Source organism: Rhamphochromis longiceps, linkage group LG19 (assembly GCF_057381845.1).
Source record: "Rhamphochromis longiceps isolate RC_006_pf linkage group LG19, R_longiceps_female_GT1.1, whole genome shotgun sequence".
Taxonomy (NCBI): Eukaryota; Metazoa; Chordata; class Actinopteri; order Cichliformes; family Cichlidae; genus Rhamphochromis; species Rhamphochromis longiceps.
This window is the reverse complement of record NC_140575.1, coordinates 10,791,932-10,819,062: the sequence shown is the minus strand read 5'-3', so window position 1 is coordinate 10,819,062 and position 27,131 is coordinate 10,791,932. Positions and strand designations below refer to the sequence as shown.

The 27,131-nt window shown below is 46.8% G+C and overlaps 2 protein-coding genes across 11 annotated transcripts in view; both read right to left on the bottom strand.

The window, feature by feature from the left end:
• The window catches only part of mapkbp1 (mitogen-activated protein kinase binding protein 1), a 31,638-nt gene extending 9,606 nt beyond the window's left edge, over positions 1-22,032 (bottom strand). For 3 of the 4 annotated variants that reach the window (XM_085392545.1, XM_085392543.1, XM_085392547.1), the window contains exons 1-18: positions 21,671-22,032; positions 19,789-19,880; positions 10,017-10,079; positions 9,875-9,932; positions 9,617-9,787; positions 9,393-9,530; positions 9,132-9,314; positions 8,366-8,526; positions 7,894-8,092; positions 6,414-6,560; positions 6,135-6,340; positions 5,963-6,054; positions 3,654-3,779; positions 3,485-3,555; positions 3,135-3,256; positions 2,180-2,255; positions 1,989-2,100; positions 1,777-1,840 (exon numbers count right to left, since the gene is read on the bottom strand). In XM_085392545.1, the coding sequence (XP_085248671.1) occupies positions 1,777-1,840; positions 1,989-2,100; positions 2,180-2,255; positions 3,135-3,256; positions 3,485-3,555; positions 3,654-3,779; positions 5,963-6,054; positions 6,135-6,340; positions 6,414-6,560; positions 7,894-8,092; positions 8,366-8,526; positions 9,132-9,314; positions 9,393-9,530; positions 9,617-9,787; positions 9,875-9,932; positions 10,017-10,079; positions 19,789-19,880; positions 21,671-21,784 (2,195 nt within the window). In that variant the 5' untranslated portion in view covers positions 21,785-22,032. The remainder of the gene's footprint in view (positions 1-1,776; positions 1,841-1,988; positions 2,101-2,179; positions 2,256-3,134; positions 3,257-3,484; positions 3,556-3,653; positions 3,780-5,962; positions 6,055-6,134; positions 6,341-6,413; positions 6,561-7,893; positions 8,093-8,365; positions 8,527-9,131; positions 9,315-9,392; positions 9,531-9,616; positions 9,788-9,874; positions 9,933-10,016; positions 10,080-19,788; positions 19,881-21,670) is intronic. The other variant, XM_085392546.1, reaches the window with a different exon arrangement.
• A 586-nt stretch (positions 22,033-22,618) lies between these two features.
• mgaa (MAX dimerization protein MGA a) overlaps positions 22,619-27,131 on the bottom strand; it is a 33,100-nt gene continuing 28,587 nt past the window's right edge. For 6 of the 7 annotated variants that reach the window (XM_085392536.1, XM_085392539.1, XM_085392540.1 and 3 more), the window contains exons 24-26: positions 25,082-25,231; positions 24,893-25,000; positions 22,619-24,342 (exon numbers count right to left, since the gene is read on the bottom strand). In XM_085392536.1, the coding sequence (XP_085248662.1) occupies positions 23,687-24,342; positions 24,893-25,000; positions 25,082-25,231 (914 nt within the window). In that variant the 3' untranslated portion in view covers positions 22,619-23,686. The remainder of the gene's footprint in view (positions 24,343-24,892; positions 25,001-25,081; positions 25,232-27,131) is intronic. The other variant, XM_085392541.1, reaches the window with a different exon arrangement.

Here is a 27,131-nt window from a genome sequence, read left to right as displayed (position 1 = left end):
TGCTTCATTTGACAGCAACACACAAGGAACCAGCAGTCAGTGATGGGGAATAAAGGATGCGTGAAAGCAAGAGGCAATCCTGGACTACAATAGGCACAAATATTGCTTGGATAACTTAGAGGGTGTTGGCACCTCGAGTTGTAGCAGGAAAACTAACTGATGGCTGATGGCTCTTCTCTCCAATCTCCTGGATGTCTCGGGATACGATGCCTTTGTCCCACCGGAAACAAGTTCACTGAAGTGGGGGAGTCCTCTACAACCTACAGATGAAGAGTGATCCTGGGAGAGCTGGGACACATGCTGGTGACCTCAACAACTGCAAGACACCCTTGTCCCTGATTCTCAGCCACTTCTGCCATTGATCTCAAGATACAGTAGTCTGAACCAGAGTGTGACCCAGAGTGTGACCCACACCCCACCAACGAAATGAGAAGAAGGTGCAAAAGGTGCACCTCCAGGATTGGAACAGCAGCCCCTTGCACCAGGTGCAGAAAGTGTGCCTACAAAAACCACTCTACTGTGGCTAGTACATCCTGCTGCTAATGAAGATGCACACAGACGCACACTGGAATATAAAGTTCAATCATTTTATTGGTCATTTCAGTGGTTATTTGGTCATTAAACTGCCTTTCTGGCCACTAACACACCATGTGTGATTTTCTTTTTGGCCATTCAACCCCCCCCCCCCCCTCCAAAAAAGAAAAAAAGTAAAAATAAATCACTGTTACTGACCTGCAATGATGATAAAAAAAAATATTAGGTTTCATCATTCATATGCTAAAAATGTGAACTTTATTACTATTTTTACTATAATAATACATAATCTGACTGGTATTCAAAGGGTATAATATCTGAATTTGAATTATATTTTGGTTTTAAAAAATCAAGTCAATGAAAGTAGAAAATGTTTTAATATATATGAATTTTATAGCATTTTGTAAACATAAACAGGGGGTGGACATTTTTGGCCACGAACAAGCTGAGAGGGAGTTTTGTTGTTTTTCTGTCACTGCACAAAAAAACAAAGATGCATAAAACTCATTGATACTTTTAATTATTGCTACGCATCTAACCTCCACCATGGTTAGAAAAGAAATCAGTTTGCATGTATTATTTAGAAAAAAATGGGGATTTTATGCTTTTATTCCTATTTAATTCATTACAATTATGTGATCTAACTGGTATTTAAAGGGTTAAAATTCCGGATTTGAATAAAATTTAGATTATCATGAACAGCACTGATGCTAATCTAAAAATTCAAGTAAAAAAAAGTGGAATTTTTTCTTAATATATATGAATTTTATAGCATTTTGTAAATGTAAACAAGGGGTGGCCATTTTTGGCCACGAACAAGCTGAGAGGGAGTTTTTATGCACAAAAATAACAATGCATTATAATCAGTGTTGATGTGAATCAATTACATGCCCCAGACTCTACTATTAATAATACAAGAAATTTCAGTAGCAATGCAATTATATAAAATTGCGAGATTTGAGGTTGTCTTCCAGCTAGTGCAGTGGGCAAACAAACTGGTGTTTAAAGGGTTAAAAAGTAATAATTATTTTATATTTATGACAAGAACTGAAGTTAGTTAAAAGCTTTATGCAGAAAAAATGGCAAAAAAACATAAAAATAATAAAAATTACAGACCTAATCTGTTGGTGGCCACTTTTGGCCACGAACAAGCTGAAAGGGTCGTGATTTTGAACAAACCCAGAGGGTTAATAAAGGTGTGGAGGGCTGTGGGTGGGTGCGGGGGGTTCAGGTGAGGCGTACCTGTCTCCTGACACGGTGATCAGGTGTCTGCAGTCATTGCTGAACTTTAACCCCGTTATGATCTCTGGAACAGGAAGAAAAAGGGCCAGATTTGAAATAACTTTACTGGAATCACAGCCGTGTGTAAAAGCTCTGGTTTTAAATAAAGCTTTGAAAGAACTGGCTCTGCTGTCAGCGGTCATTAATCGTGTCTGTAACTGACGGCGACTGACCCGAGTGTCCGAACATGGTGGCCACGCACTCTCCTGAGTACAGGTCGAAGATGCCAATGTTCTTGTCTGAGCAGGAGGTGGCGATGAAGAGCCCCGACGGGTCTATCTGCACCTGAGGACGCAAGAGGAGTCGGTTATTGTATGTCCCTGTTCCCATGGAAACATCATCATGGTACCCACACCTTTCTGACCTTAATGAGCGTCCCGTCTTCGCCCTGAGAGCCTTTGTAGAGCTTCTTCTGTTTCCCGTTACTGATGTTAAAGATCCTGCAGGGTGAGACACAGCACTCCACCATCATCGTGATTATCATCATCATCGGCAGCAGTATTTACAAACTAAAAACATGATCCACAGACAGGAAGTGAGGGGATGAAGCGACCGGAGACCAGCTGCCACAGACCTCACCAGAAAAATAAAACTACTTCCTGGATGTAATGACACTTACAGCCATAAGGTGGCAGCAACGCACCTTAAAGCAGGAAGGAAGCTGCCGGAAGTTTGCATGGCAGTGAATGGGAGCGCCAGTAAAGGTTTAAATCCAAACAAACATGTGATACACCCGTGTGTATTTGTACACATTCATGTGTTTACATCCACAACGCGCAGGTATGTTCAGAAAACCAGCTCGAAGCTGAGAAACGCTTCCGTTTGGAGCTGCAGAAGGTTGAACAAGTCAACTCTGAACTAATCCCATCAAAACCATTCACAGGAACAGGAAACACCAGTGCAGGGGGCAGCATGACTGGTCGGATCGTCCCCACTGATAGATAATCAATACATGAAGCCTTTCCCCTAAAAGTGGGGCTTTTAATGTGAAAGTCATTTGGTTTCTGCTTCTCTGGGTTTGCTGCTTTTAATGTGAAATACTTTGGAAGGTGCTGTAAACATACAGAAGGAAGAAAGAACCCAGAGAGAAGGAGGAGGTGGTTAATCCTGCTACTCCCACTGGCTGCTGGGTAATCTGACTGATCTGAGCTAAAGGTGGATTAAAGTCCAGGCTCATCCAGCGTCTGATTGGCTGATTGCTAGTCACTTTTCAGTTCCAGCTTTGAAACGGCTTCTGCTGATCACTGACTGGACGCCTGCAGGCAGACTGCATCATGGGAGTTGTAGTTGGTCACAACCTTTCATCGGTCGGCCGTTACCTGATGCTGCGGTCCTGACAGCCCACCGCTGCGTACGTCCCGGTCGGCTCGACGTCCATGTCGTACAGCGTCGTCTTCCTGACGGCGTGATGCGTCCGCGTGAACTCCAATCCCTCCCCTGTCTGAGGAGGAGCAGAGAGAAGAGGAAGCACCACATGACCACGAAGTACCAGAAGGAGTTTATTTTACATCATTTCACCTGGAAACACGTGAACGAAAACTGCATTCAACTGACCTCGGATCAGTGACGGAGCCACGAGCGCGACACTCAGCAGTACTATTACTCCGCTACAGGTACTATTAATATGTTCAGAAGTACTAATGTGTACTCACACGGGCCTCTGTCTCACCTGCTGAGCCGTGCGAAAGTAGACACTCTTATCGGCGCCGCAGCTGATCATCCTCACCTTCCCCTCATTGGCTGACAGACAGGAAGAAGAACATCACAGGTTAGACGCTAGCAGCAAACTTACAGCAGCAAGGGGTAGAGGGTAAAAGAGGTCAAAGGTCAGACAGTACCAGCAAATCTGACGGCAGTGATGGAGGACGAGTGCTCATCCAGAGTCTGAACCAGGCTGTAATCTCTGCCCACATCCAGGACGTGGATCAGACGGTCCCGGCCGGCCGTGGCCAATAACTGGAGACCTGAGAGAGACGCGTAAATGTGGTTGGACCAACGTTCTCTTTAAACGCCCTTAAGTGTCACAACGGTGAACGGTCTGATCGCCGTAACGCCTACAAGACAAAGCTGAGGGAAACGTTAGCCCTTTATCGCTAACCTGCATTTCTCCTTGTCTGACATCACATCACACAAGCCAATAGGAAGTCTGAGTGAACATTTTCATGCTGATATTTATCTCGGTGTTAAAAGGACCTGCTGTAATCAGCTGACTCAAAGCACAAAAGAGCCCCGCCCCCTCCCCCAATGCCTCGCTGCAGTCAAAAATAGAGTCCCCACAAACCGCCAAGGCGGGTGCACGCACGCACACACACACACACACAGCTGTGGCTTCATCTGTGTGACTCCAATAATCTAATGAACCTCTGGAGGAGGATGAAGACATGTCTGAAGGCCAGCACGGCGCTGCTATGGCGTTATTTTTGTGCCACTATTCTGAGTGCACGTAAAAAAAAGTTTGCAGGTGCAAGTGTTGCATTTTGAGGAGAAATTTATTTTCAGCAAAGAAAAGAATTTGAGTGAATAAAATTCATTGCTGCGTGCAAAAACTGTATTTCAGTGTTTGCTATTACACACACACACACACACACACACACACACACACACACACACACACACACACACACACACACACACACACACACACACACACACACAACAGCAGCCCCTCTCGCTCAGTTTTTGCATTTGCGCCTGCTCGCAATGTGTTGCTCGCGCTCTCAACATTTCTGCCTGTGCGTGCTCAACCCTTTTGTTTTGATTTTCTCAGATTTTTTTGCATCCAAGTCTGTGATTGGCTGGTTTTGTGGCACAAATATAACGGTGTAGAGAAAGAGTTGAGCGCACACGGGCAGAAATGTTGAGAGCGCGAGCAACACATTGTGTGTGTACGTGTGTGCACCTGCAAATTTTTTTTTTTACATGCGCTCAGAATAGTGGCACAAAAATAACGCATACGCTGCGGCCCAGCCACCACTGCACCACGTTAGCGTCTGCTTTTAGCCGCTCGCGATGGTAAAGTCACGAGCACAGTGTGGGTGTAAATCATGGAAGCACACGGCTGACTTTAACTACATTAGCTTATGTCAGCAGCTCTTCTCACAGATAAAACTCTCCCACTCTCTTTATAACTTTAGAGCGTCCTTTCACACAAAACAGAAAATGGTGTAAAACCAAACACACAGCAAAATGACCTCACTTTTATGCGTCCTGAAAATAAGGGCCAATTTACAGAAACACAAGTACTTTTATTTTGAAAATCTGAGGTCAGTCTTGCTAGTTGGATGTTGCAGGTTTATGTGGTGGAACACAGGAAATTCTCTCTGCAGGGACACCAACGGTCCAAAATGACTGAAAACCACAGACGGAGCCGGCTGTAAGTCAGAAAGGAACACTCACAACCACAGAAACACATAATTACACACATACCAATTTAACAAGTTCCAGTGGCATCACTTCCTGTAAAGAGATGTCGACTCAGCAAAAAGGACGAGCTTTTTGTTTTCCAAGAGGAAGAGAAACAAAGGACCTCGAGTCAGAGGACAACTAATCTGTAAGACTGAGCTCTGACCTTCAAAATCAAGTCAAACCAGCAGGGGGAGGGGCGGGGATAATGTCAGGTATCGTAAGCGTCTACGTTTCCTCCCTTTATGGCAGGGGTGTCCATCTCCATCTCCAGGCCTCGAGTGCCGGTGTCCTGCAGACGCGTCCCTGATTCAGCACAGCTGATTTAAATGGCTGAATGACCTCGTGTCCAGAGGCTGGACTCAGGTGTGTTGACCCAGGGTGAGATCTAAAACCTGCAGGACACCGGCCCTCGAGGCCTGGAGTTGGAACCCCTTCTTTAAGGGGTCCTTTCAGTAATCGTTGGCTGTACATTCAAGGCTTCATTAGCATGAGGAGAACATTTTTTACAATAAAGCTATGAATAAAACCCATTTCAAAATAAGAGCGGTGATGGAATATTTTAGTTTTCCATCAGGGAATAAAAACGGATGTTGGGTTTATAGCACAGCGTTAGTTTCACAGAGTGAAAATATCTTTAAAGTATTTATATCTTTTCTTTAGGATATATTTAAACTGTCTTCAAAAACTGAACTGTTTCCAGCGCTGCGTTGTGTTCCCGCACTGGTCTGGGATGGTTTCTCACCTGTGTCCGGTTTGGAGAACTCGAGGCAGAGGATGTCGGAGTCGTGAGCCTGAACGTTCAGAATTTCCTCCATGCCGTCTAGGTCGTGGATCCTAAAACACACCGACGTCACACCAACGTCACACCAACGCACACGCACCTTTTCCGTGGCGACCTGCCCACCTCCACTCACCTGAGGATCCCTGTGCGATCTCCAGAGGCCAGGTGATGTCCATCGGGGCTGACTCTCAGGGTCCTAATGCCCGCTCTGCTCTGGTCCACCTGCTGCCCCTCTGTCACCGATGACCCCGCCTTCTCCGTACCCGCAGCAATGCTGACGCTCTCCGTGTCCAGGAGGCCAGTTACGTTGTCGTCCACGTACACGACCTTCTGCAGGTCCTGCGGGGACAGAGGCCATAGGTCAGTGTAGCACAGGTGTAGGTGTACGATGTGCAGGTGCGTGCTGTCCTACGTTGCTCAGGATGTTCCTGTGGAGGGCGCTGTGCCCGTCAATGCTCCACAGTCGGATGGTGTTATCTGAGGAGCAGGACAGGAAGGAGCCGCGGGGAAGGCACGTTTTACCACCTCCTCCTTTTTCTCCTCCACCCTCGGGGTACATCTGCACAACAGTGACAGGTGAGACACAGGTTAGCAGACTTTGTACGCACAGTAATCCAGAGTTTGGATTACTGTCCAAACTCTGGGTCCTGCTGTTGGGTGGAGGCGGCACAGCTGGAGGCAGAGTAATCCCCGCCTGGTGGATGATTTACTCACAGAGCTCAGAGTGTGGTTGGAGAGTAAAATTTTACCGAGGTTAGAGCTCACACCTGTGCACCACACCTGTACCCGTTTCCCCTCAGACGCTGAGCTTCACGACACACGTCTATAAACTTTAACCTGTCGGGAGGGCGTGACCGAGGCCAGGCTGTGCTCTGTTTGTGACGTAGCACACTCGTTAGCTTTGTTTGGCAGTATGAACACGTCCGACACAAAACTACACAACGAGTAGCCGAGTCTGAGCTGCTGACAGTCTGAGAACCATCATCATCATCAACTTTATTTATAAAGCACTTTAAAACAACCACAGCTGACACAAAGTGCTGTACATTGGAACTGTAAAATAAAATTACATGAGATATAAGTAAAAACCAAATAAAAGAAGAGTGAAATCATTAATTAAATAACTACTTCAATTAAAAGAGAAACTAAGTCTCACTGAGGTTAAAAGCCAAGGAATAAAAGTGGGTTTTAAGACGTGATTTAAAAGTGGACAGTGAAGGGGCCTCTCTAACGTGCAAGGGCAAATTATTCCATAATTTTGGAGCCACAATAGAGAAGGCCCCGCCCCCTCTGAGCTTCCTCCTGGATCTCGGTACCTCCAGGAGCAGCTGGTCAGCTGACCTGAGAGACCGACAGGGTGTGTGGGGATGAAGAAGCTCAAATAGGTAGGGCGGGGCAAGACTGCGAAGGCATTTAAAAACAAACATAAGAATTTTAAAATGAACTCTAAAAGACACAGGCAGCCAGTGCAGAGAGGCTAGCACGGGGGTTATATGCTCTCTTTTTCGAGTTCCTGTTAGGATTCGTGCAGCCGCATTTTGAACCAGCTGCAGACGTGAGAGCAACGACTGACTGACCCCCACATAAAGTGAGTTACAGTCGTCCAGGCGAGAAGAAATGAAAGCATGGATCACTGTTTCAAGGTGCTGCCTCGAAAGAAAAGATTTTACTCTTGCCAGTCGCCTTAAATGATAAAAACTGGACTTCACCACTGCTCTGATTTGGTTGTCCAATTTAAAATCACTGTCCAACTTAAAACCAAGGTCAGTAACAACAGGTTTAACCACACAAAATATCCTCACAAACACAGACATCGATGACACACTGTTACGCCCCCACGGTTTCAATGTATGAGCAAGGCCCCATTACATCAGTAAAACCAGCACACTGACCTCCAGGCTCCACACACAGGATGAGTGATAGAGGGCGGAGTAAAGTTTTCCCGCCTTGCGGGGGTCACGGAGATCGCGGATATCCCAAACATAAACGCTGTGGTCGTTGTAGACACATGACAGCCAGCGATTGGCGGGGTCGTAGGTCACTGCCACGGTGTCTGGGTAACGAGACTCCGGCCTGCAGGAGAACAGCTGACTGACGAAGACAAAGAGGAAGAACAATGAGAGCTGCGGTTTCCATGGAAACTGTTTCCACGATCAGCTGAGCTCTAAGTAAAAACCAGGTTTCCTGTTCTGTGTTTAAACAAAGATGTGCAGACTGGCGCCATGTGACCTCTGACACGTGTTTGTCAGCTAAACATGGCGACGGCATTCTCAGTGACGACTACTACGGGCTAACGTGCACTATAGTGGGGCTACATACCGACTACAGTAAGCTGTAGTAAAATAAGGTACAGGTGTGTGTTACCTGGCTTCCACCATACTGGCGACATCAACGCCAAGGCAGTGTGGCCGGGGCAGGGTGCACAGGAAGTGCAGGTTGGCGGGGCTGAAGGCTCGAACCGTCCCATCGGAGCAGCCACAGAAGATGAAGTCATCAGTGACACACAGACAGGTGGCCTGAGACGTCTGAGGACACACGGACAGGTAAGTACACGCACCTCCACCTGAGCTGTGACAGAATGCAGTAATACTGCAGTACTAACGCTAAAGTGCTGATACTACTGCAGTGCAGGACGGTGCTGCGATGGAGAGGGTAACGTGCCAGAGTGGGTGTGGTGATGTTATAGCCATGAGGTAGTTAAACGTGGACCTCGTTTGAAATTGACCAATGAGGGTGAGATGAAGGGAGTGGGTGTGTCTGATCTTTGTCACCAGAAACGTTTTACTGCTGTAAAAATCGCTCCTCGCCATTCAGCCGCCATGGCGCCGTGTCAGAGAGGATCGATAGCAAATGAACATTGTGATTAATAATGATGTCACACAGTCAGCTGCTGTGGTGGGAGGAGCTGTGGTGAAGGGCAGAGTTTGAAATGAAACAACGTAAACACGTTTGGTGGCGGCGTGTGTGTGTGTGGGATGTATTCGCGGCGGGCTGAGGTGGGACGAGGACTTACGGCGACAGAGTCGACCCTCTGCGCAGGAAGCAGAGGAGGAAGCAGAGCATTAGAGCAGAAACAGTGACATCACGCGACCACTGTGTAGACGCCTGCTATCAGGCCGCACGCACTCACCCTTAACTCCACCCACTTGTCGAGGAGCCGCCGGTCGTTGAACTCGCACAGCAGGCCGGAGGAGGTGATGCAGAAGGTGGAGGCGGCTTGTCTGCCCCGCCCACACGCCACATCACTGAAGAAGTTATTCCTCAGCTCGCCGAGCAGTCCCGAGCGCCCGAGCAAGGGCACGGTGGCGTTCACCTGCAGACACAGAAACCATCAGTAACCGCACAGGAAGTCCCAGCCAATCAATCTTTAGGTGGGCGGTCACGCGGGAACCTTGCAGGTCTTGGCGTGGTCCAGGTACCAGAACTTGACGTGTCGGTTTCCAGCGGTAACGAAGTAGGAGCTGTCATCCGAGAAGGAGACGGCGGTCACTTTGCTGGACACCTTATTGGACGCCACGACTACGTTTTTCTGAAACGGACAGACAGCAGCAGGTGAGCACGAAGACCTTTTCTCAGGTGGCATCTCTCAGGTGCACTCGGCCACGCCTCCGTCACCTTCCAGTTCCATACGTTGACCACCATGTCGTGCTGGTAGCCCACGCTGACAATGTACTTCCCATTTGGAGAGAACGCCACGCACGCAATGCCATATTTATGTTCCTGCAGCTCGCACACCTGAATGCACTCTGATACCTCCCAGACCCGGACCGCCGGCATGTGACCACTCTGTGGAAGACAAGAAGGAAAAAAATAAGCATCATCTCTCACCTGAGGCACCAGGTGAACACCTGAGCGCTGTCGTGGCATGCTTACCTCTCCTGTGACCACATACTTCCCGTCCGGCGAAAATGCCAGCGTCGTGATTGCCTTCCTGTAACAGGAAACGGTCTTTATTCCATGTTTTCCTTACAGAAGCAGACAAGAAGTGTGATCTGATTGGCTGCTGGAGTCTTACCTGGAGCTGTTGAAGATGTGATGCTGTTTGTTCTTCCGTGGATTCAGCAGCACGACCACACACCTGCAATGACACGGCCAGGTAACATGATCAAAACACTCATTCACAGGAAGTAGGGCTGCCACAAACGATTATTTTGATAGTCGACTAGTCACCGATTATTTTTGCGATTAGTCGACTAATCAGATCATCATTCATTGGATGTAAAACGTACAGCTTATTGCACCAGCAGCATCTGCTCTTATATAACTATTATTAGCTTACAGCTTTAAGTGTTTAAGGTCTGTGCTAACTAAAAATAAAGACAAGATGATAGTTTATTAAATTTTAATGAAATTTGCAGATTGTTTCGGTGAAGTTTAATAAACTCCTTGCTATCTAAAGTATAACAGGACACCGGAGTAAATTCTGGAGCATCTCACACTTCTGATAATCAGCTGTTTATTCAGCTGTGTAAAAACTATAACTTTAATCTCAGCCAAACCGATTTACTCAGGAACAAATAAAATACTAAATAAAGCCAAACAATAACATTTTTAAGTTATCTAAGTGACTTATATATCATGTTTAACCTGAATAGTGAAAGACGGCGGTGGGTTTGAAAACGATTTGCTGGGAGTCCGGTGTTCTCACGGCTCTAGTGAGCCTTGCCCCCGGCTAGCTATCGAGCTAGTGGGTAACAGACGTCTCCGAAAACATCGGAGCGCTTTTGAAAATATGTGGTGTCTTGACAAATTGAGCAGATATTTGAGGTTTACACAGCTACATTCTCGCCTGAAAATATGTTAAACGTTTATTTTGTGACCCAGAAAGAATAATAAGAGTAATATTAAAACTAATTAGCTGCCGCCATTGTTGGAAACTGAGCTGGGCTGCGCTATGAATTCTGGGACACAGCTTCTTCTTCTTCTTCGGGGTTTAACGGCAGCTGGCATCCTTGTACATGCAGTGCTGCCATCTTCTGTTTCAGTCCGTTATTACACTCTTAAATCCTACTACTTATTCCTGCGTCTTTCAGGTTCTTACAAAGCTTCAAACGATGCGTCGACTATTAAATTAGTCGTGACTAGTCGACTAATCGTGGCAGCCCTAACAGGAAGGCAGAGAAAGTTGTCTGGTTTCCAAAATAAAAGACCTGGGACGGTTTTCCTTCAATCCGATTGTTAAGTGATGACGTGGCGAATCCTACTTCCGGGCCTAAAGTAGTCTGCGTTTAATATGGCTTTTGTGTTGTTAACATGTTTAATGTTATGTATTTTCTTCTATTTAATCTCAAAAAGCTCCTAAAACAGTCAGTGATCACTGTTGACCTCCCTCGGCTTTTATTACCGCTAATCATTTATTTAAGCTCAGTTTTTAAAACCTTAGGATGTAACTACAGCCCAGCCCATGCAGCAGTATATGAATCACTAACCTCGTATTGTGGATGGATTATCTCAGTTGTTCTCCTGGCTGAAGTTTGGTCCCTTTTACAGCATCCTGCCATGCGATTACATTTGTTCCTGACCACCGAGAACACTCACGTTAACTTTTATCGAGTGGAAAAAAAGTTAGCTTGTTTATATTATGCTAACATAGCTGTGTCGCTAGCGGTCACGTAGCACATCATTATATACCAGCTAGCCTAACTTCAGTAACCCTACAAACGTCACTGCTGTTTAGTTTTCTGTCTTCATTTATGTTGGAAGTGATAACAGAGCTGTACGTTTGAATTTGTTTCCAAAACCCCGCAGTCAGGATATGCTATATTGTAGTTAGATAGAAGCTAGTGAGCTAACTTCCTGCTAACTTCTAACTCCGTTAAATGTCATAAATTCCGTTTTCATTGATGCCTGGATGTTAAACTCAATTGTTACACCTGGTAGAGCAGAACGCTGATCATTTTATTAAAGATGAAAGGATTTAGACAGTTTTTCAACTCTCATAATACCATAGTGCAGCAGTCCCCAACCCCCGGGCCTCGGACCGGTACCGGTCTGTGAGTTGTTTGGTACCGGGCTGCGAGAGTTGAGGCTCAGGTGTGAAATGTATAGTTTTCAGGGTTTTTATCGGTTTTCAGCGTTATTTTGTTATCATTTTTATCGTTTACTCGGCTTTCCTTGGTCTTTTCACGTGTGTTATGAATAAATCTTCTTTTTTTCGGTACCGGTACTAGTTTTATTTTGTTGTATTTATCCGCGACACCTTAAAGGCCGGTCCGTGAAAATATTGTCGGGCATAAACCGGTCCGTGGCGCAAAAAAGGTTGGGGACCACTGCCATAGTGATCGTTTGATATATGGACCTGCAGCGGAGTTTAGGCCAAGACACGGCTAGTGACATCAGACTTAATGACCAGATTGCCCGAGGATGGGGCAATAGGATGAACTATTGAAACCAGCCCACTGAAGGAACAATGTCATTATGCAAATGTCCTGTTTATAAGATTGTGGAAACCTGCAGTCAGCTGAGACTGAAGAAGTCACCTGGATGAGTGACGAAACGTTTCTCCCACTGAAAACATCCAGATGAACAGAATCAACTTTTGGAGATGGAGGAAAATCTCACAGTTTCAAAATAAAAGCTTTCAGTTAGCTATTGGCTGTTACCAACATGCCTTAAATATGTGAATTTTGCAAAACAAAAGGTCAGACTTAATTTTATAAAATAAACAGGATGCTCAGCAATGCCAGGTTTTCAAAGTAAAAACCTCCCAAGTTTCCCCACTTCAAGCGTTAGCAGGAAGCTGCAGACGGAGTCAGGCACAAGCAACAATCCCACGTCGATTCTGTTTCTAAAGCAAAATTCACCAAGAAGAAGAAGGAGCAGAGCATTCTGGGAGATTAAAAACCCTGAAACAATAAGCAGTTTATGGCTGCATCCCAATCCAGGGTTTAAGGCACAGTGGCGCGCCGAAAGCTGTCCCAATTCAAAGGCTGCTCGAAATGCGGCCCTCAAATGCGTCCTTCATTTCCCTGAATTTTAAGGATGTGGCGGCGTAGACTTCGCGGTCCCATATATCCCACAATTCATAGCGCGGCAGTCGGTGTGGATAATTTTGCCGCAGACGGCAGAAGCGGAGCAGCCGAAGAGTAAACTTTCAAAAGTAAGTAGTGAATATTATGTCACTTATTTATGTGAAAATGTTTAATAATGAGGAACATTAAAACATTACTGTTGGCCACATGTCGGCAAAGTTATTTGCCATTAGTGATGGTTGTACGTTCAGCTTTTACTTGCTTTTAAAGCTATTAAAATATAATAATACAATAGTCGACCTTAATCTTACAGAGAATGTGGATAATTAAAGTCAGTCATATATCCACAAACACAACAAGCTGAAAGTCAGTGATGCTGCTCGGTTTGCAGTCCTGAATATCACGGCACAAGCAGGATTCACTGCACTGTTAATGTTAGCTATGTTATATTGCTGCCTCTGTTCGGTGGTGTCGAGCCAAACGGACTTTAACGTGTGTTTGAACGAGCTGACGGTTCACTCGTTAAGCTGAAAGAAAGATGCTTTAATCACAGCAGTCACACATGTGTCTACTGTACCATCTGGGAACTCTTCTTGTTTAGCACTCATAATGACACAAACACTAAATCCTCCTTCTCTGGTGCTGTTGTGTAGCAGTGTATACACCTGAGACTGTCACCTGTCTGTCTGTCCTGCACTCTCTCTCTATTTCTTTCTCTCTGATTGTGGAATAAAAGTATGAACATGTGTTTATAAGTCACACTTGTGTTTGAATCCTGCAGCTTATCACACATTTGATTTCCATGTGTGACAACTGCAAGTGTCCAGAGTGAGGACAGACTGAGGGACCCACTGCTGCACATCATCTGTGAGGCTTTGCACCCCTATTGATCCACCAGGACAAACTCAGCAGTGTGTGAGGAAGAGGAGGAGGAAGAGCCAGCAGCAGCTGACAGATGGAGAGAATAGACAGACTGTTCCCTGTTTGTGAAGGACTGCTAGGAAAGTTTAGAATAACTAATTGTCTGTCCTGAATCAGTCTTATTAGGTAATGTTCAAATAATTTTATCATTCCAGTGTTTTCAGTGTGGGAGAAAGTACTCAGGGCCTTCAAGTTACACACTATGAAAGGCAGCAACAAGTTTAATGTTCAGAAACCTAAAGTATGTATCAGCAGCAGAATGGAGCTAAAAATAAATGTTTGTTTCAGTTCTATGAAGCTTTGAGTATTTTGGATTAGTAGCACTGCTGTGTGTGTTGCATCATATTGCTGTAATTGTTTATATGCTTTATATATTCTGAGCTAAGTTGATCTATAGTGTTACATCATATTCTGTAAGGATGTTATGTGTTTGTAGACTTTCTGCCCAGTTTGACCCATTTAGCAGAAGTCAGCCTGTTTAAGGCTCTGATATCTATTCTGTATGACTTAAAGCAGTTATGACATGGTCTGATTTTCTCACCCAATAAAGGAATATTTCATACATCAGTCTACTCTTCATTCTATCAGACACAGTTACCACAGCTCGCACATTTTCTTTTTACACATGTATGTAAGCATTGAGCCAAATTTAGTAATGCCAGCATACTGAAGGAACGACATTTGTCTCTTATATATATAATACATCTATAGATACACTGTAAAAGATACTTGAGTGTCTTTGAGTGAAGATTTAAGGTGACAGGAAATATAAATAACTGCAACTTAAATCTTTACTGAAGCTCAGTATTTGACACAGAGTTCAAACTCACTGCTGTAATAACTAATAATGATTTAATATAATAACTATAATATTGGCCATCTCATATTTACACTGACTTTAGTCTCATGAACGACATCAGCTAATTGTTATGTACTAGCTAATCTTAAATGACTGTTCAGTACAGAAATGAAGCCCAACAATCATGATTTACAGTCTTGTGGTCTCAGTCTCAGATACTTATTAAATCACACAAAGCTCACGTAGAAACAAACAAACGAACAAAATGTGTTCTCGTTCATTTCTGTCAACCACACGTTTCCAGCTATCATGGTTGCTAGGCAACCTGGGCAGCGCGACGGAGGCTAGACCGTCCCATTTCACAAGCCTCGCACTTCCGGCCTCAGCGGTCTTTGAGTACGCGGCCCTTGAGGACCGTTGAGGCTGCAGACCCTGAATTGGGATACAGCCAATGATCCTGAGGAGACTACTACAACCTGTGAACAGGTAGCCATGGAAACCACACCTGCTGTAAACAGCTTTGTTTCCTGTCAGCTGATGAACAGAGATGGTCAGCGTGCTGCAGTAAGTGGGCGGTACAAGTCCTGAGACACCTGTGCAGGTGTTTCCTCCCTGTGACTATCTCAGACCATTGTTTATGTCAACCCCCCCGCCGTGGTTCTCTTTATGTTCATGTTAAATAAATGAGACTCAGTGCCCCCCCCCGCACCTGTGGTTACTCAGAAGCATCAATTTTACCGTGCACGGTTACCTGCAACAGCAGGTTTGATTCTCCTCCCCTCACTCACGCCCCCTCTGTCAGCCGTCTGAGCTTCTGTCTGCGTTCACTGAAAACACTTTTGTCTGTGCGGTTTGTGTTCAGGGCACACCTGTGTGAAGAGCTCACATGTGAACAGCTCTTCTTCCGATTGGATGGTACCTGTGTGGGAGCGGTTGCCCACAGCTCACACACAGGACTGTGTCAGCATGGCTTCAGAGAAGGTTTAAAGATGGCGGTCAGACCTGCTGTGCAGACTTGACATCCATAAACACGCCCTCACGCACACACCACCCTTAGCGTTCACACACACACTCTGTAAATGAAACTCATGGATGTGGGTCACACACCTGCAGTCACACTGCAGAGCACTCAATTCTCCCACAGGACACGAAGGCAGTGTGGACCTGCCTGACCTCCCCTGTAAAACAGAGCAGCTCTAATGTGCGTCTGTTTGGTGACTGTGTGCGTCCGAGCTCAGCCTTCATCCAGCAGATCCACAGAGACCCCATCAGGACCTCATGCTTCCAAACACGTCACCCGTGTTTATAAAAAGCTCCATGTTCACCTAAACTTGACCCTGAAGAGGTCACCAGGGTGCAGCGGACGTCAGTGGCAGGTAGAGTCACTGTGGAACCCACAGAGAGCCAATGAGCACGTGCAGACGGCTGCTCTGAAACAGACCTGAGATCAACGAGTGAGCTGTAACACAGAGCCAGGAGAGCTCACACACACACACAGCTAGATGACTCACACACACACAGGGATTATACATGTGTCTGTCTGTGTGTGAGTCTGTGTGTGTGTGAGATCAGCTGTGAAGCCTGCAGCAGATTAAAGGAGCAGCCACGAACAACTACCCGCTGACGCCTTATTGGTCGGATCAGTTCATCAAAGCAAAACAGCTTTGTTGCTGAGGCGGATCCGGACCTGCTAGTGAGTGTGTGTGTGTGTGTGTGTGTGTGTGTGTGTGTGTGTGTGTGTGTGTGTGTGTGTGTGTGTGCAGATAAACATGTCGTGCTGCTGACTGTTCGTCTGGAAGCCGCTGAATCAGCAGCCAGTTACAGTCTTCCTCTCACACACACACGCACACACACACACGCACACACACACACACGCACGCACACGCACACACACAGAGTCGACTGCGCCTCCTTCACAGATAGAGGAGGACATAAAGACAGTTAAACCTCAGTGAAGCTGCTGCAGTTCTCAGTGTGGCCTGATGGTGGCAGCGCTTGATGCGGCAGAGAGCGTTTATTTAGTTTATCGTCATGGAAACATGTAGGAGGTTCACGGGAGATGCTGATGGACATTTTTTAGCCTTCGTGTACTCGTTAGCTGTGTAGCTGTTAGCCGTGGCAGCGTGGCCACGCCCACACACAGCACCAAGCAACTGGGTTTAATCAGTAGACGTACGTGGGCGAGCAGTAACGCAGTACATTCTGCAGTAATGCAGTAATTTCTGCAGTAACACAGTACAAGCTGCAGTAATGCAGTACAAGCTGCAGTAACGCAGTAATTTCTGCAGTAACGCAGTACATTCTGCAGTAACACAGTACATTCTGCAGTAACACAGTACATTCTGCAGTAACAGTACATTCTGCAGTAACACAGTACAAGCTGCAGTAACGCAGTATATTCTGCAATAACGCAGTACATTCTGCAGTAAAGCAGTACATTCTGCAGTAACACAGTATATTCTGCAGTAACGCAGTACATTCTGCAGTAACACAGTACAAGCTGCAGTAACAGAGTACAAGCTGGAGTAACACAGTACAAGCTGCAGTAACGCAGTACAAGCTGCAGTAACACAGTACTGTGGATGCAGAGAATCAAACTGCGTGTTCTTCTTCTGTAGTGCCGCCGGCCTTCATGCACTCCCTCACATTAACCCATATTCACGCCGCCGCTGCACTGACCCACTTCCTGTCACTGTGTTTAAACAGCGCTTCGTCAGCCGTGACCTGAAAGCGCAGCTCCACACAAATGGACCAATCAGCAGCCCCTCCTCCCGTGCCTGCGGCTGATTGCACAGCATAAAATCCTGGAAACTGGACGCCTTCCCAGACCCCCGGTGACATTCCCATCATTCCTCTGGACTCCGACTCACAGAGCACCGTGACCTCTGACCTGTGATTGTTCTCATAAAGGAAGTTTTTCTGGGTTCTTTTGTGACTAAAATGCGTCTCTGTTTTGTTTCACACGGCGTCGCCGCTGCTCAGCTCCACCCACTTGTACAGGCTCATCGCCGTCTGCCGAGGTCTTCTGATCGTGGTTTCAGACATACGTCTAAATCCTAAAATGAGTTAGTGTGCATGTCATCGGCTAAGTCACAGATTGAGATGAGACTTCCCACTATCCAATCACATGCTGAGACTGTTGTTTCTGGGATAGGCTCCACCCCCCTGAGAAGGATCTGGATGAACACGTTAACCTTACTGCAGTTTACTGAGTGCAGATAAACATGTGAGCTCGTTTCAGTGTGAACGCTGTGTCTGCTTCTAAGATCTGCCATCTATAACAACAAGCAATAATGATGATGATGATGATAAAAGTGTTTTCAGAGCTCTCCCCTCACACTGACCGCCTCCTTTAGTCTGTTCGTGTCTCAGCAGCTGTTAAACGTGTGTTAATGACCTCACTGCGCTAGTGGATCGTTTCACCTGAGGATCATCTGGATCATCTCAAACTGACTGTTTCTTCTGTGTGTCTGCTCACGCCGTGGTAACGACTCAGAGCCTAGCTGATGCTGCAGCATCAGGCCTCTTCCTGTTATCACACACTTCCTGTGCAGTGGATCGTCCTCGGGGCGCAGGTTAAGCATGCCCACCCCAAGAATTTGGCTATCGGGCAAATGTTGGAGTCGAGGATGCTATCCTCCACCTGTTTCACCTCGATAAGAAAGCAGCACAGTCAGGATCCTCCTCCTGGACCCTGCCCGGTGACCCGGACTGGCAGCTGCCTCACAGAGACCAGGACATCCAGTCTGGGCGGCAGCTCCAGTCTGGGTGGCAGCACTGCTGCACCACAGGGCAGTACATCCAAACAGGAGTCCGGGCTGGAGAAGCTGGACTCATGCTGCTGAACATCATGGACGATGTCAGATATTTACGTTCTAGAATCGATGCTCTTATTGAAATATCAGCATTTTAGTAATTTGGGGTGAATTTGAATTTAATCGTTAAGAGGAACACAGCATAAAGTAACTTATTTATTGTGAAAAATACTTCTTCCACCTGTCACAATGATATGCAACATAAGGCTGCATAGATGCGCCACGGCTCACCTGAGCTGACTGACATTTGATAATATGTGATCGTAAGCAGCCGAGGTGGTTTGTGGCACATGTGGCAGGAAAAGTAAATCATGACACAGAACATGAAGAGTTTATGACAGGTGCTGCTGGGTGGAGTCCTGTGGAGCTGCAGGCAGGTACTAAATGTGGAGTTGTTGGTGGCGTGCAGCACTGTTGATGAATTTTGGAAAATGACTCCGGTCTAGGCTTCAGTGTTTGCGCCTGTGTTTAAATGACGGGAATTCCTGCATCCTTAATCTTCGTGAATAAATATGTTTATGAAATAAAATCGTGCTACAAAAATGAGCTGAAGGAGTTTAGTCCCTGAGACTCAGCCACTGTAGGCTTCCTGAGTAAGACAGATAGATAATAACATCCATCTTCTTCCGTTTATCCGGGGCCAGGAGGCGGAGGCAGCACCATCCGTCACTCATAAACGTGACTCCTGCACCTGGAGCAGGAACAACGGAAACGAAGTGCATCTGCTTTTCTCAGCTGTCGTGTTATTTTCAGTCACATTTGTTTTTGATGGCTGACTGAATATTTTCAAATGTAGATTTTTACATCATGTTTGATAAACGTTCATAAATACGCAATAAGAATAAGCAGTGTGATGCTTGTATTTATTATGAAGGAGTCATTTGAAACACACCAGTAACACCAGCTGGAGGAACAGCCTAACAGCCTGATCAGGCTGGCTCCTCCTCCTCCTCAGGAGCAGGAGCCTCTTCCTTTGTACCTCGAGACAGCCAACTGTACAACTCGGAGAGACGTGGAGGAGTGGCAGGAGGGGTGGAGGATGGACGACATCAACCCGGTAAAAAAAACACACGTGAACAGTTTTCCTGAGGGGACCTCTCCGAGGGCTTAAAGCGCTATTCTATTCTTTTCTATTGTATATGACCTCATCTTCGTCAGGTCAGCCATCGCCATGACTACCATCATCATATCATTTCATCATCATCAGCTGTGACAGAAAAAACCCCAAATTTGGCATAACTAAAGTCACCGTTTTCCCATTAGCCCTCAGTGCTCTCTCACCCTGCTGGATACGCCACCAGTCCACTCCGGGGGTCACAGGCCAGCGCTCGGTTCCCCGGTGCTGTGATTCCCAGAACCTTCTCCAAGGTCACCTGAAGGGCAAAGGCCAGAACGTGACAGGTTAACTCCTGCGAATGTGTTCGTGTTGATCTTTCTTTCACAGGAGTGACAGCGCCGCGAGCGGCAGGCCCCACCTGCTGATTTAAACACTACAGCTCACATGATGCTTTGGGACACACACAAAGCTGTTTCTGTTCACAACAAAAGCAGCACTGCTCTGCAGAGAGCCTTCAGTGATCAGATTATTGATCAGATCACTGATCACTGACAGACTGAAATTAGGCAGGTCAGAGGTCAGAGAGGAGCGCCAGCGTCAACGCACAGAGACCGAGTCTCTCTCTCTCTCTCACACACACACACACACTTACTTCTGCCTCCATGCTGCCAGAAAATGTCCTGCTGCTCAGTCTGACTGCTGAGCGGCCAGATGCTAAACTAACAGCACAGAGAGAGAGAGAGAGTGTGTGTGTGTGTGTGTGTGTGTGTGTGTGTGTGTGTCCTCCTCACATGACTCCCCTCCCCCTGCACCAAACTCTATTCATGATTTCACAGTTTTTGGCCCTCTCAGCTCAGCACGAACGCTTTCCTCCAAACCGTCCAATCAGATTAAAAGAAACCACAAGGATGAATCATCAGGCGAGTCTGCAGGACGCCGCTCGCCGGGCAAGTAGCAAGTGATTTTCTTTGCCTCTGAATGGCGATTCAGGAGAAACTACTCAGGAACAGTGAGACGCTGCGTCAGTCGTCAGAGACGTGACGAGCTTGCCGACAGGAAAGGCTCGCATCCGAGTGGCTCAAAGGTGCCACGGTCTTTCGGTTTGAGCTCATATTGTTTTAATGTGTAATTTCAGTTTATCTACAACTGCTTCTCACTCCTGCCTGTGCTCAGAAACTTTTAGTCTTCCATTAAACGCCATGGATGTGCGTGTATCCATCCAGTAAACTTTACTGCTGACACTAATAAGCCTCTGAAAGGGCCGCTGAGCTCAGCCTGGACACCACTGCATTAACACGACATGATTCTAATGTGAAGCCCAAACTGGGCTGCAATGTCCCCATAACAAAGATCGTCTCCAAGGAGCACAAACAGCCTCACTGCTGAGTCTCTGCTCTCCATTTCAATGGGGACAAACGGCAAAGTCCCCACAATGCAGTTGTGTGAACAAGTATGCGTTCCCACAACATGACCAGAACAGGTGGGGCGTGTCCCAGTAAATCAGCAGGCACACAAAGGATTGTGGGAAGTGAAGCTGCTAACAGATGAAGGGGCCCGCAGGTGATAGACCAGCTGGACGGGACAGACAGGTTCTCACAATGTGAGCGTCCGCACAAGTCTACAGCACAAATCTTGTGATTCAGGATGGTTTGGTGCACAAAAATGCTTTCAGACAGCAAGGACCATATTTACAAAGGAGGAGGAGGAGGAGGCACTTTGAACCAAAGACTGCTCCATACAGTGAGAACAACGTGAGGACATCTGCAGAAACAGAGAGCCTGTTTAGCACAGTGTTTGGCATCTGAGAACAAAATGAGGACCAGTCAAAGGTCTTTATGAGGACCATCAGAGGAAAGGTCATCAGGGAGGGTCCTTATTTTCCACACAGACCAGTTCAGGTGTGTGTTTTGCACCGATAACAGCAATGATGAGAAAATAAAAATGTTGAATTTTAAACAATCAATTTTAAAAAATTCAATAAAAACAGACGACAGCTAATGTCAGTTAGAATAAGCTCTATTTATCAGTTAGAAACAATTAAACAATAAAACCACCAGACTCCAGCAGAAACACAATAGGTTCCGTGTGTGTGTCAGTCGCGCGCACCTTGTCGCTGAGCTCGCGCCTGTGCCGCGCGCCGGTGCCGCTCCGCCGCAGTTTGATGGACGGGGAGCGCAGCAGGCTCCTGATGCGGCTGCGGATCGTTCCGTCCGCGGCCATCGCGCCGTTAGCCGCCGGCTAGCTGCGGCTCTCAGCGGCTGCTCTGCGCCGCCATGCCTTCAGAGCCGGGCCGGACCGGGTGTTCCGTGAGCACGGTCCTGGTTCGGTTCTGCGCTGTTCCGGGCCGCCGTTCCGCATCGTAGTCCTCCCCCGCAGCGAGGAAACGGGACGACCGGGACCAGACTGATCAGAGCGGCGATCCGTTAGTGTCAATGCCGCACGCGACACCCGCACTTCCGGTCACACCTTTCAAAATAAACACGTTCTCTCAAATAATTTAGACGCTACAGTCCAATCACAGCTGTTATCATTAGCTCATTTAGCATGGACATTACTTCGGATTTAACACAGCAATGCCTCAAAAGCAAGATTTACTGATCACTTACTTTTATTGACATGAAACAAGATTTTTCTTTCGAAAGTTGTTTTTTTCTTAAGATGCGATGCTTTTACTTTGACAGTCATCGTCCGGTGTCGCGTGTCAGAAGTCGGATGACGCGTCTTCACTGTTAGCGCAGAGCATAAGCGCCTCTCAGCGGCACCGGACACTAACCGCAGCTTCTTTTTTTCCTATATTAGCCGTAACTTACCTGTAATGACGCCATAAAAATCGATGGTGAGCCAAAAATAAATCAAACACTTTAAATCAGAAACTCAAACAACTCATCTGGATAGAAACTTTTTTTTTACTGATTATTTATTTTTCCTCGTTTGCTGGATGATGTGTTCAGGTACTCTGAATCAGAAAACTCAGCTTTAACTTGAAAAGTTTCCGGTGAGAAACTCATCAAACACACCGGGAAACCTTTTGTTGAATAAAAGTAGGATGCAGACTCAAATATTTAACTTTTATTGGTACCTGTTTTCCTTCCAGCTGTTAGGACAGCTGAGGTAAACATGTAGAAAAAGTCATTAAGAAAAAGAAAAGGTGAGTCCAGGTGAGTCCCCTGTGATGACTGCGTTTTTCCTGCAAAACATGAAGAAACTGAAACATTCCACCATGGTGAGACACTGACCGCTTTCACAAAGTTCCTTTAAATAAAAAAATAAAAGCAGGAAACAATAGCTGGACCTTCAGAATAAAGTATGAACATTTGGAGGCGAGTAGCCCGAATGCGCTCTCTTTGTGATGTGGACGCCACTCTCAGACATGAACTTGCAACCTGTGAAGGCGTCTCTCGGCTCACCTGGCGCCGATACAAACAGGAAGACATTTGAACGCAACATCAGAACATTCTGTGGGGACAGGGCTTCTTCCTCAGCACGCCATCAAGTTTCTCTGAATGCAGCCACTGAAAACAGGATGCTACAGTAACTCTTTCAAAGACAGATGTGACAGGTTCAACAGACATTTTTAAAAACTGAAATCCCCACTATCTTGGCTGCGAGGAAGAGGGGCGGGTCTGACCATGAAACCGCTCACTCACTGGATAACATAGTGACTGACGAGTCATTAGCCAATGAGCAATCAACAAAACACCACAGCTGATCCTCCATTTTGAAAGACATGATTGAGATACATGAACTCAGCATGAAGCGTGTACAGAGGTCAGAGGTCAGAGCAGCGTCGTGCTGCAGACTTCTATAGGACAGAACTGCAGTGTTGCCCCCTGGTGGCTGTCAGGTAGAACGCAGGTTTAAGGCACTTCCATATTTTTCAGAAGCAGCGTCTGCGTTTTTTCCGGTCAGCGCGTCGGAAAACCAGGACACCGTCGCCCTGTTCCAAACCAATCAATACCTGAATATTGATCCTTAGTAATCCACAAACGATAACTGATTGTTACCATGGAAGCGCCACAATCAGTCTATGCTTTTCTTTTTTTCCTCCCAATGTGCCAACTCCCATCAGGACCCAACCAGGAAGGTGCAGCTGCTGTGACATCATTATTTCTGCGTGTGATGTCAGCTGGGGGCGTTTCCTCTTAATCCCAGAGGAACCAGCCTCGGCATCGGCCTCCAGGCCACGCCCCTGTGCCCTTGCCCCTCTTCTCCCCCTGCCACTGTGCCCTCTCTTTCCCTGTTGCCTGGGCTTGCCACTTTGGCTCCGCCCACCTTCATCTGCAGCAGAGGGGGCGGGGCCAGCACGCCTCCTTTAGGACTGCCTGAAGTGGTCAACATCGTTTCTGTATTGAGGTTAGGCCCAACCCCATCTGTGTCAGAGTCTGAGTCCAGCTGCAGCATCCAGGGGCTGTGGGTGTGTCCTTCCTCGTCAGCTCCATCCACCGCTGCAGCGTCCTGGTTTTTTTCCACCTGCTGATTAAGGAAGACAAACTCATCGAGGAGCGACGGCAGGCTCTTGTTCTCGCCCCTGCTCTCAGGCTTCGCCTCTCTCTCCTCTGTTTGGCTGTCAGAGCCGCAATACGACCAGGATGCAGGTGTGACCTCACCGAGGGGTGGAGTCTGGTCCTGGTGTATGATTCGATCTGAGGACTTAGATGATGCATCGCAGACCTCTAGAGGAGGAGCCGGAAGACCAGGGAGCAGCTGATGGGTTGGAGGCGGAGCCTGCTGTTGTGTGTTGGTCTGAATGAGTTTCAGCACCCCGCTGAGGCTGGAGCCTGGAAGAGTAAACAGATGATCAGCTGATCGGCCAAACAACCAATCATATGCCGTTACAATAACAACGTTTTTGTATTTCTCGGAGGGTTTTTTGGTTTAATTTGTCCATCTGACAGATGCTAATGAGTCCGACCCGGAAGGAGGAGGAGCTTACCAATGCTGTGTGAATGTGGGTGGAGCTGAGAGAGAGAAAAAAGTGTGAGCTAGGCGCAAAGGGCAGCGGTTCACGGTAAGCTGTCCTGCTTCCTGTTATGAGATATTCGGAGCGAAGCTTTGCGGACTGTACGCGGCGTCACGGCAAGATCAGAGCTGTTGGACAGGTCGCCGCTATCGTCCTCTTAGCGCCGTTGCTGAGTGATTCAAGGTGAATTTTTCACACTCGTGTTTAAAACCTGCGTGACTGAACTTCTCTTCACGCCGTCTTTCACAGATACGAACAGGCGGCGCCTGCACAACCGCTCATTAGACGCACCTGCTGTATAAATGATATCCAAGAATGTTTGTTTGGCCTCGAGGACAAATAAAACCGAGGAGGAGAGTGTTGGTTACCTGTCAGGTTGGTGACGGCGAGAGGCCTGGCCGGTGGGCAGAGCAGTGGGGTGAGATGGATCTGCTGACTGGTCAGAGTGGGAATGTTTAGGGTGACTGAGGCCAAGCCTACACACAAAACAGAAACATCTGAGTTTCTAAATAAAAGCACAGCCAACCAGAGAGCGTTCAGGCTCCACGTGTCAGTACCTGGAGACGGCGCCGGCTGCAGCACCATTGAACCCGCTCTCACAGCATTCAGGGTCAGGACTGGTTGCCTGGGTAACGGTGCCCCGACCACAGAGAGAAGATCAGCTGGAACGAGACTCTGAAAGGACGACGGGTCACCTGGAGGATTACCTGGGCGAACAGGTGAAGGAAAACAGGAAGTTTAATCTGAAAACTTAAAAAACAAACTAATTAGTTTTAATCTGCAACGATCTGTCGAGTCTTTGCTTCAATGCTTTGTTGTGATGGTGACCTCATCACTCGGGTCACTCACACAGACTCTCCACTGGGGGCTTTCCTCTTGTCTGCTCCTGCACAGCCGCGTGCAGCACCCATAATTTTGTTGTACATGTACAACGACAATAAAGGATATTCTATTCTATTCTATTGAATAGATCAGCCGACAGCAGCCACCCTGTTTACATGGAGTCAGCACCCCCGGGTGAGACTCACCTTTTCTTAATGCAGCCGTTCGCAGGACGAATTTATGGTACCGTATTTACCGCACTATAAGGCGTAGGTAAAAGCCTTGAATCTTCACAAAAATCGACAGTGCACCTTATGTATGAGTTTTGGTTTGTGCTTACTGACCTCGAACCGATTTTATGGCTACACGATGCTCAAAAATCTGTCAAAAATAAATAAATAAAAATGTAGTGCCACTTCTCAGAGCGTTACGGTTACCATTGCCAGGAGCCTTGCAGAGTAATACTTACTGTGCTTTAACTCAACATTACCGTGTTGTGTGTGTACGACGACTTCAAAATGGCACCAGCGAAGAGACACGCTTACGAAGCGGATTTTAAACTCCGAGCAATCAGAGTAGAAAATGGAAATAGAGCAGCTGTGAGACGATTCGGCATTATTGAGTCGATGGTGTGCAAGTGGAGGAAGCAAGAAGATGACCTAGAACAAGAGGAGTTTCTGAGGGAACACGGCGCGATGGCCGCAGTTATAGGACAAAACTGAACAGTGGGTTATTGGACAGAGAACAAATGGTAAATGGTCTGTATTTGTATAGCGCTTTACTTAGTCCCTAAAGACCACAAAGCACTTTACAGTCACATTCACAGCAGGTAGAAGTGTCTCTACAGTCTCTACACACTCAAGGCAACAGCGGTTTGTCTCAATGCGCCTTATAGTGCGGAAAATACGAACCAAGCTCGATTTTTCTGATGTTTCAGATAAACAGATCTGACCAATCACATCACTGCATTTGGCAGTGTGCTTATAGCTCAAATCGCACACTTGTACTGAATATGCAATGAAATCATAAAATAGCGTTTTACGTCAGACACGCAGCTGAGCGCTGATGTTGTCCCAGCTCAAACTGCCCGCCTGACATCCTGACACGAGTACGAGCGCGGCCGGACAATAAACCGTTCTCCTGACAACGGACGAACCCACAAACTGTTTCTTACTCGTCGCTTCGTGTCAGCAGCTCGTTGTTTTCCAGTCGGTTTGTTGAGGACGAACGCTCAGTGTTTATGTAGGTTACGCTTCAGGGGCCCGTTCTTCGTACGTCGCTTACTACATCCAAGATCAAATGACACATCCAAGACCAAATCATCGCGCTAACTGTGAGCTCGCTAATCCGGTTCTCCGAACACACCTGCTGTTGACGATTAGTACAGCTGGATGAAGTAATGTGAGATCACTGGGTGTCGTAAAAGGGGCTACGCATCGATAGTAGAAACATTGATCGGCAACCCTCTGATTGGTCGGCGAAAATGTCGAAGGAGAGCGCTCGGTATTTTTCGGCAGCAGAGCAAGAACTCTTGAGTGAGGGATTTCAGGAGTTTCAGAGTTTAATTAAAACGCAAGGGAACACTGCAACGGCTGCAAAAGCAAGGAGAGAGGGCTGGCAGAAAGTTGCTGACAAATTAAACTCGTAAGTGATTTAATAATAACAACAATAATAATGGATTGGATTGATATAGCGCTTTTCAAGGCACCCAAAGCGCTTTACAATGCCACTATTCATTCACTCTCACATTCACACACTGGTGGAGGCAGCTACGGTTGTAGCCAC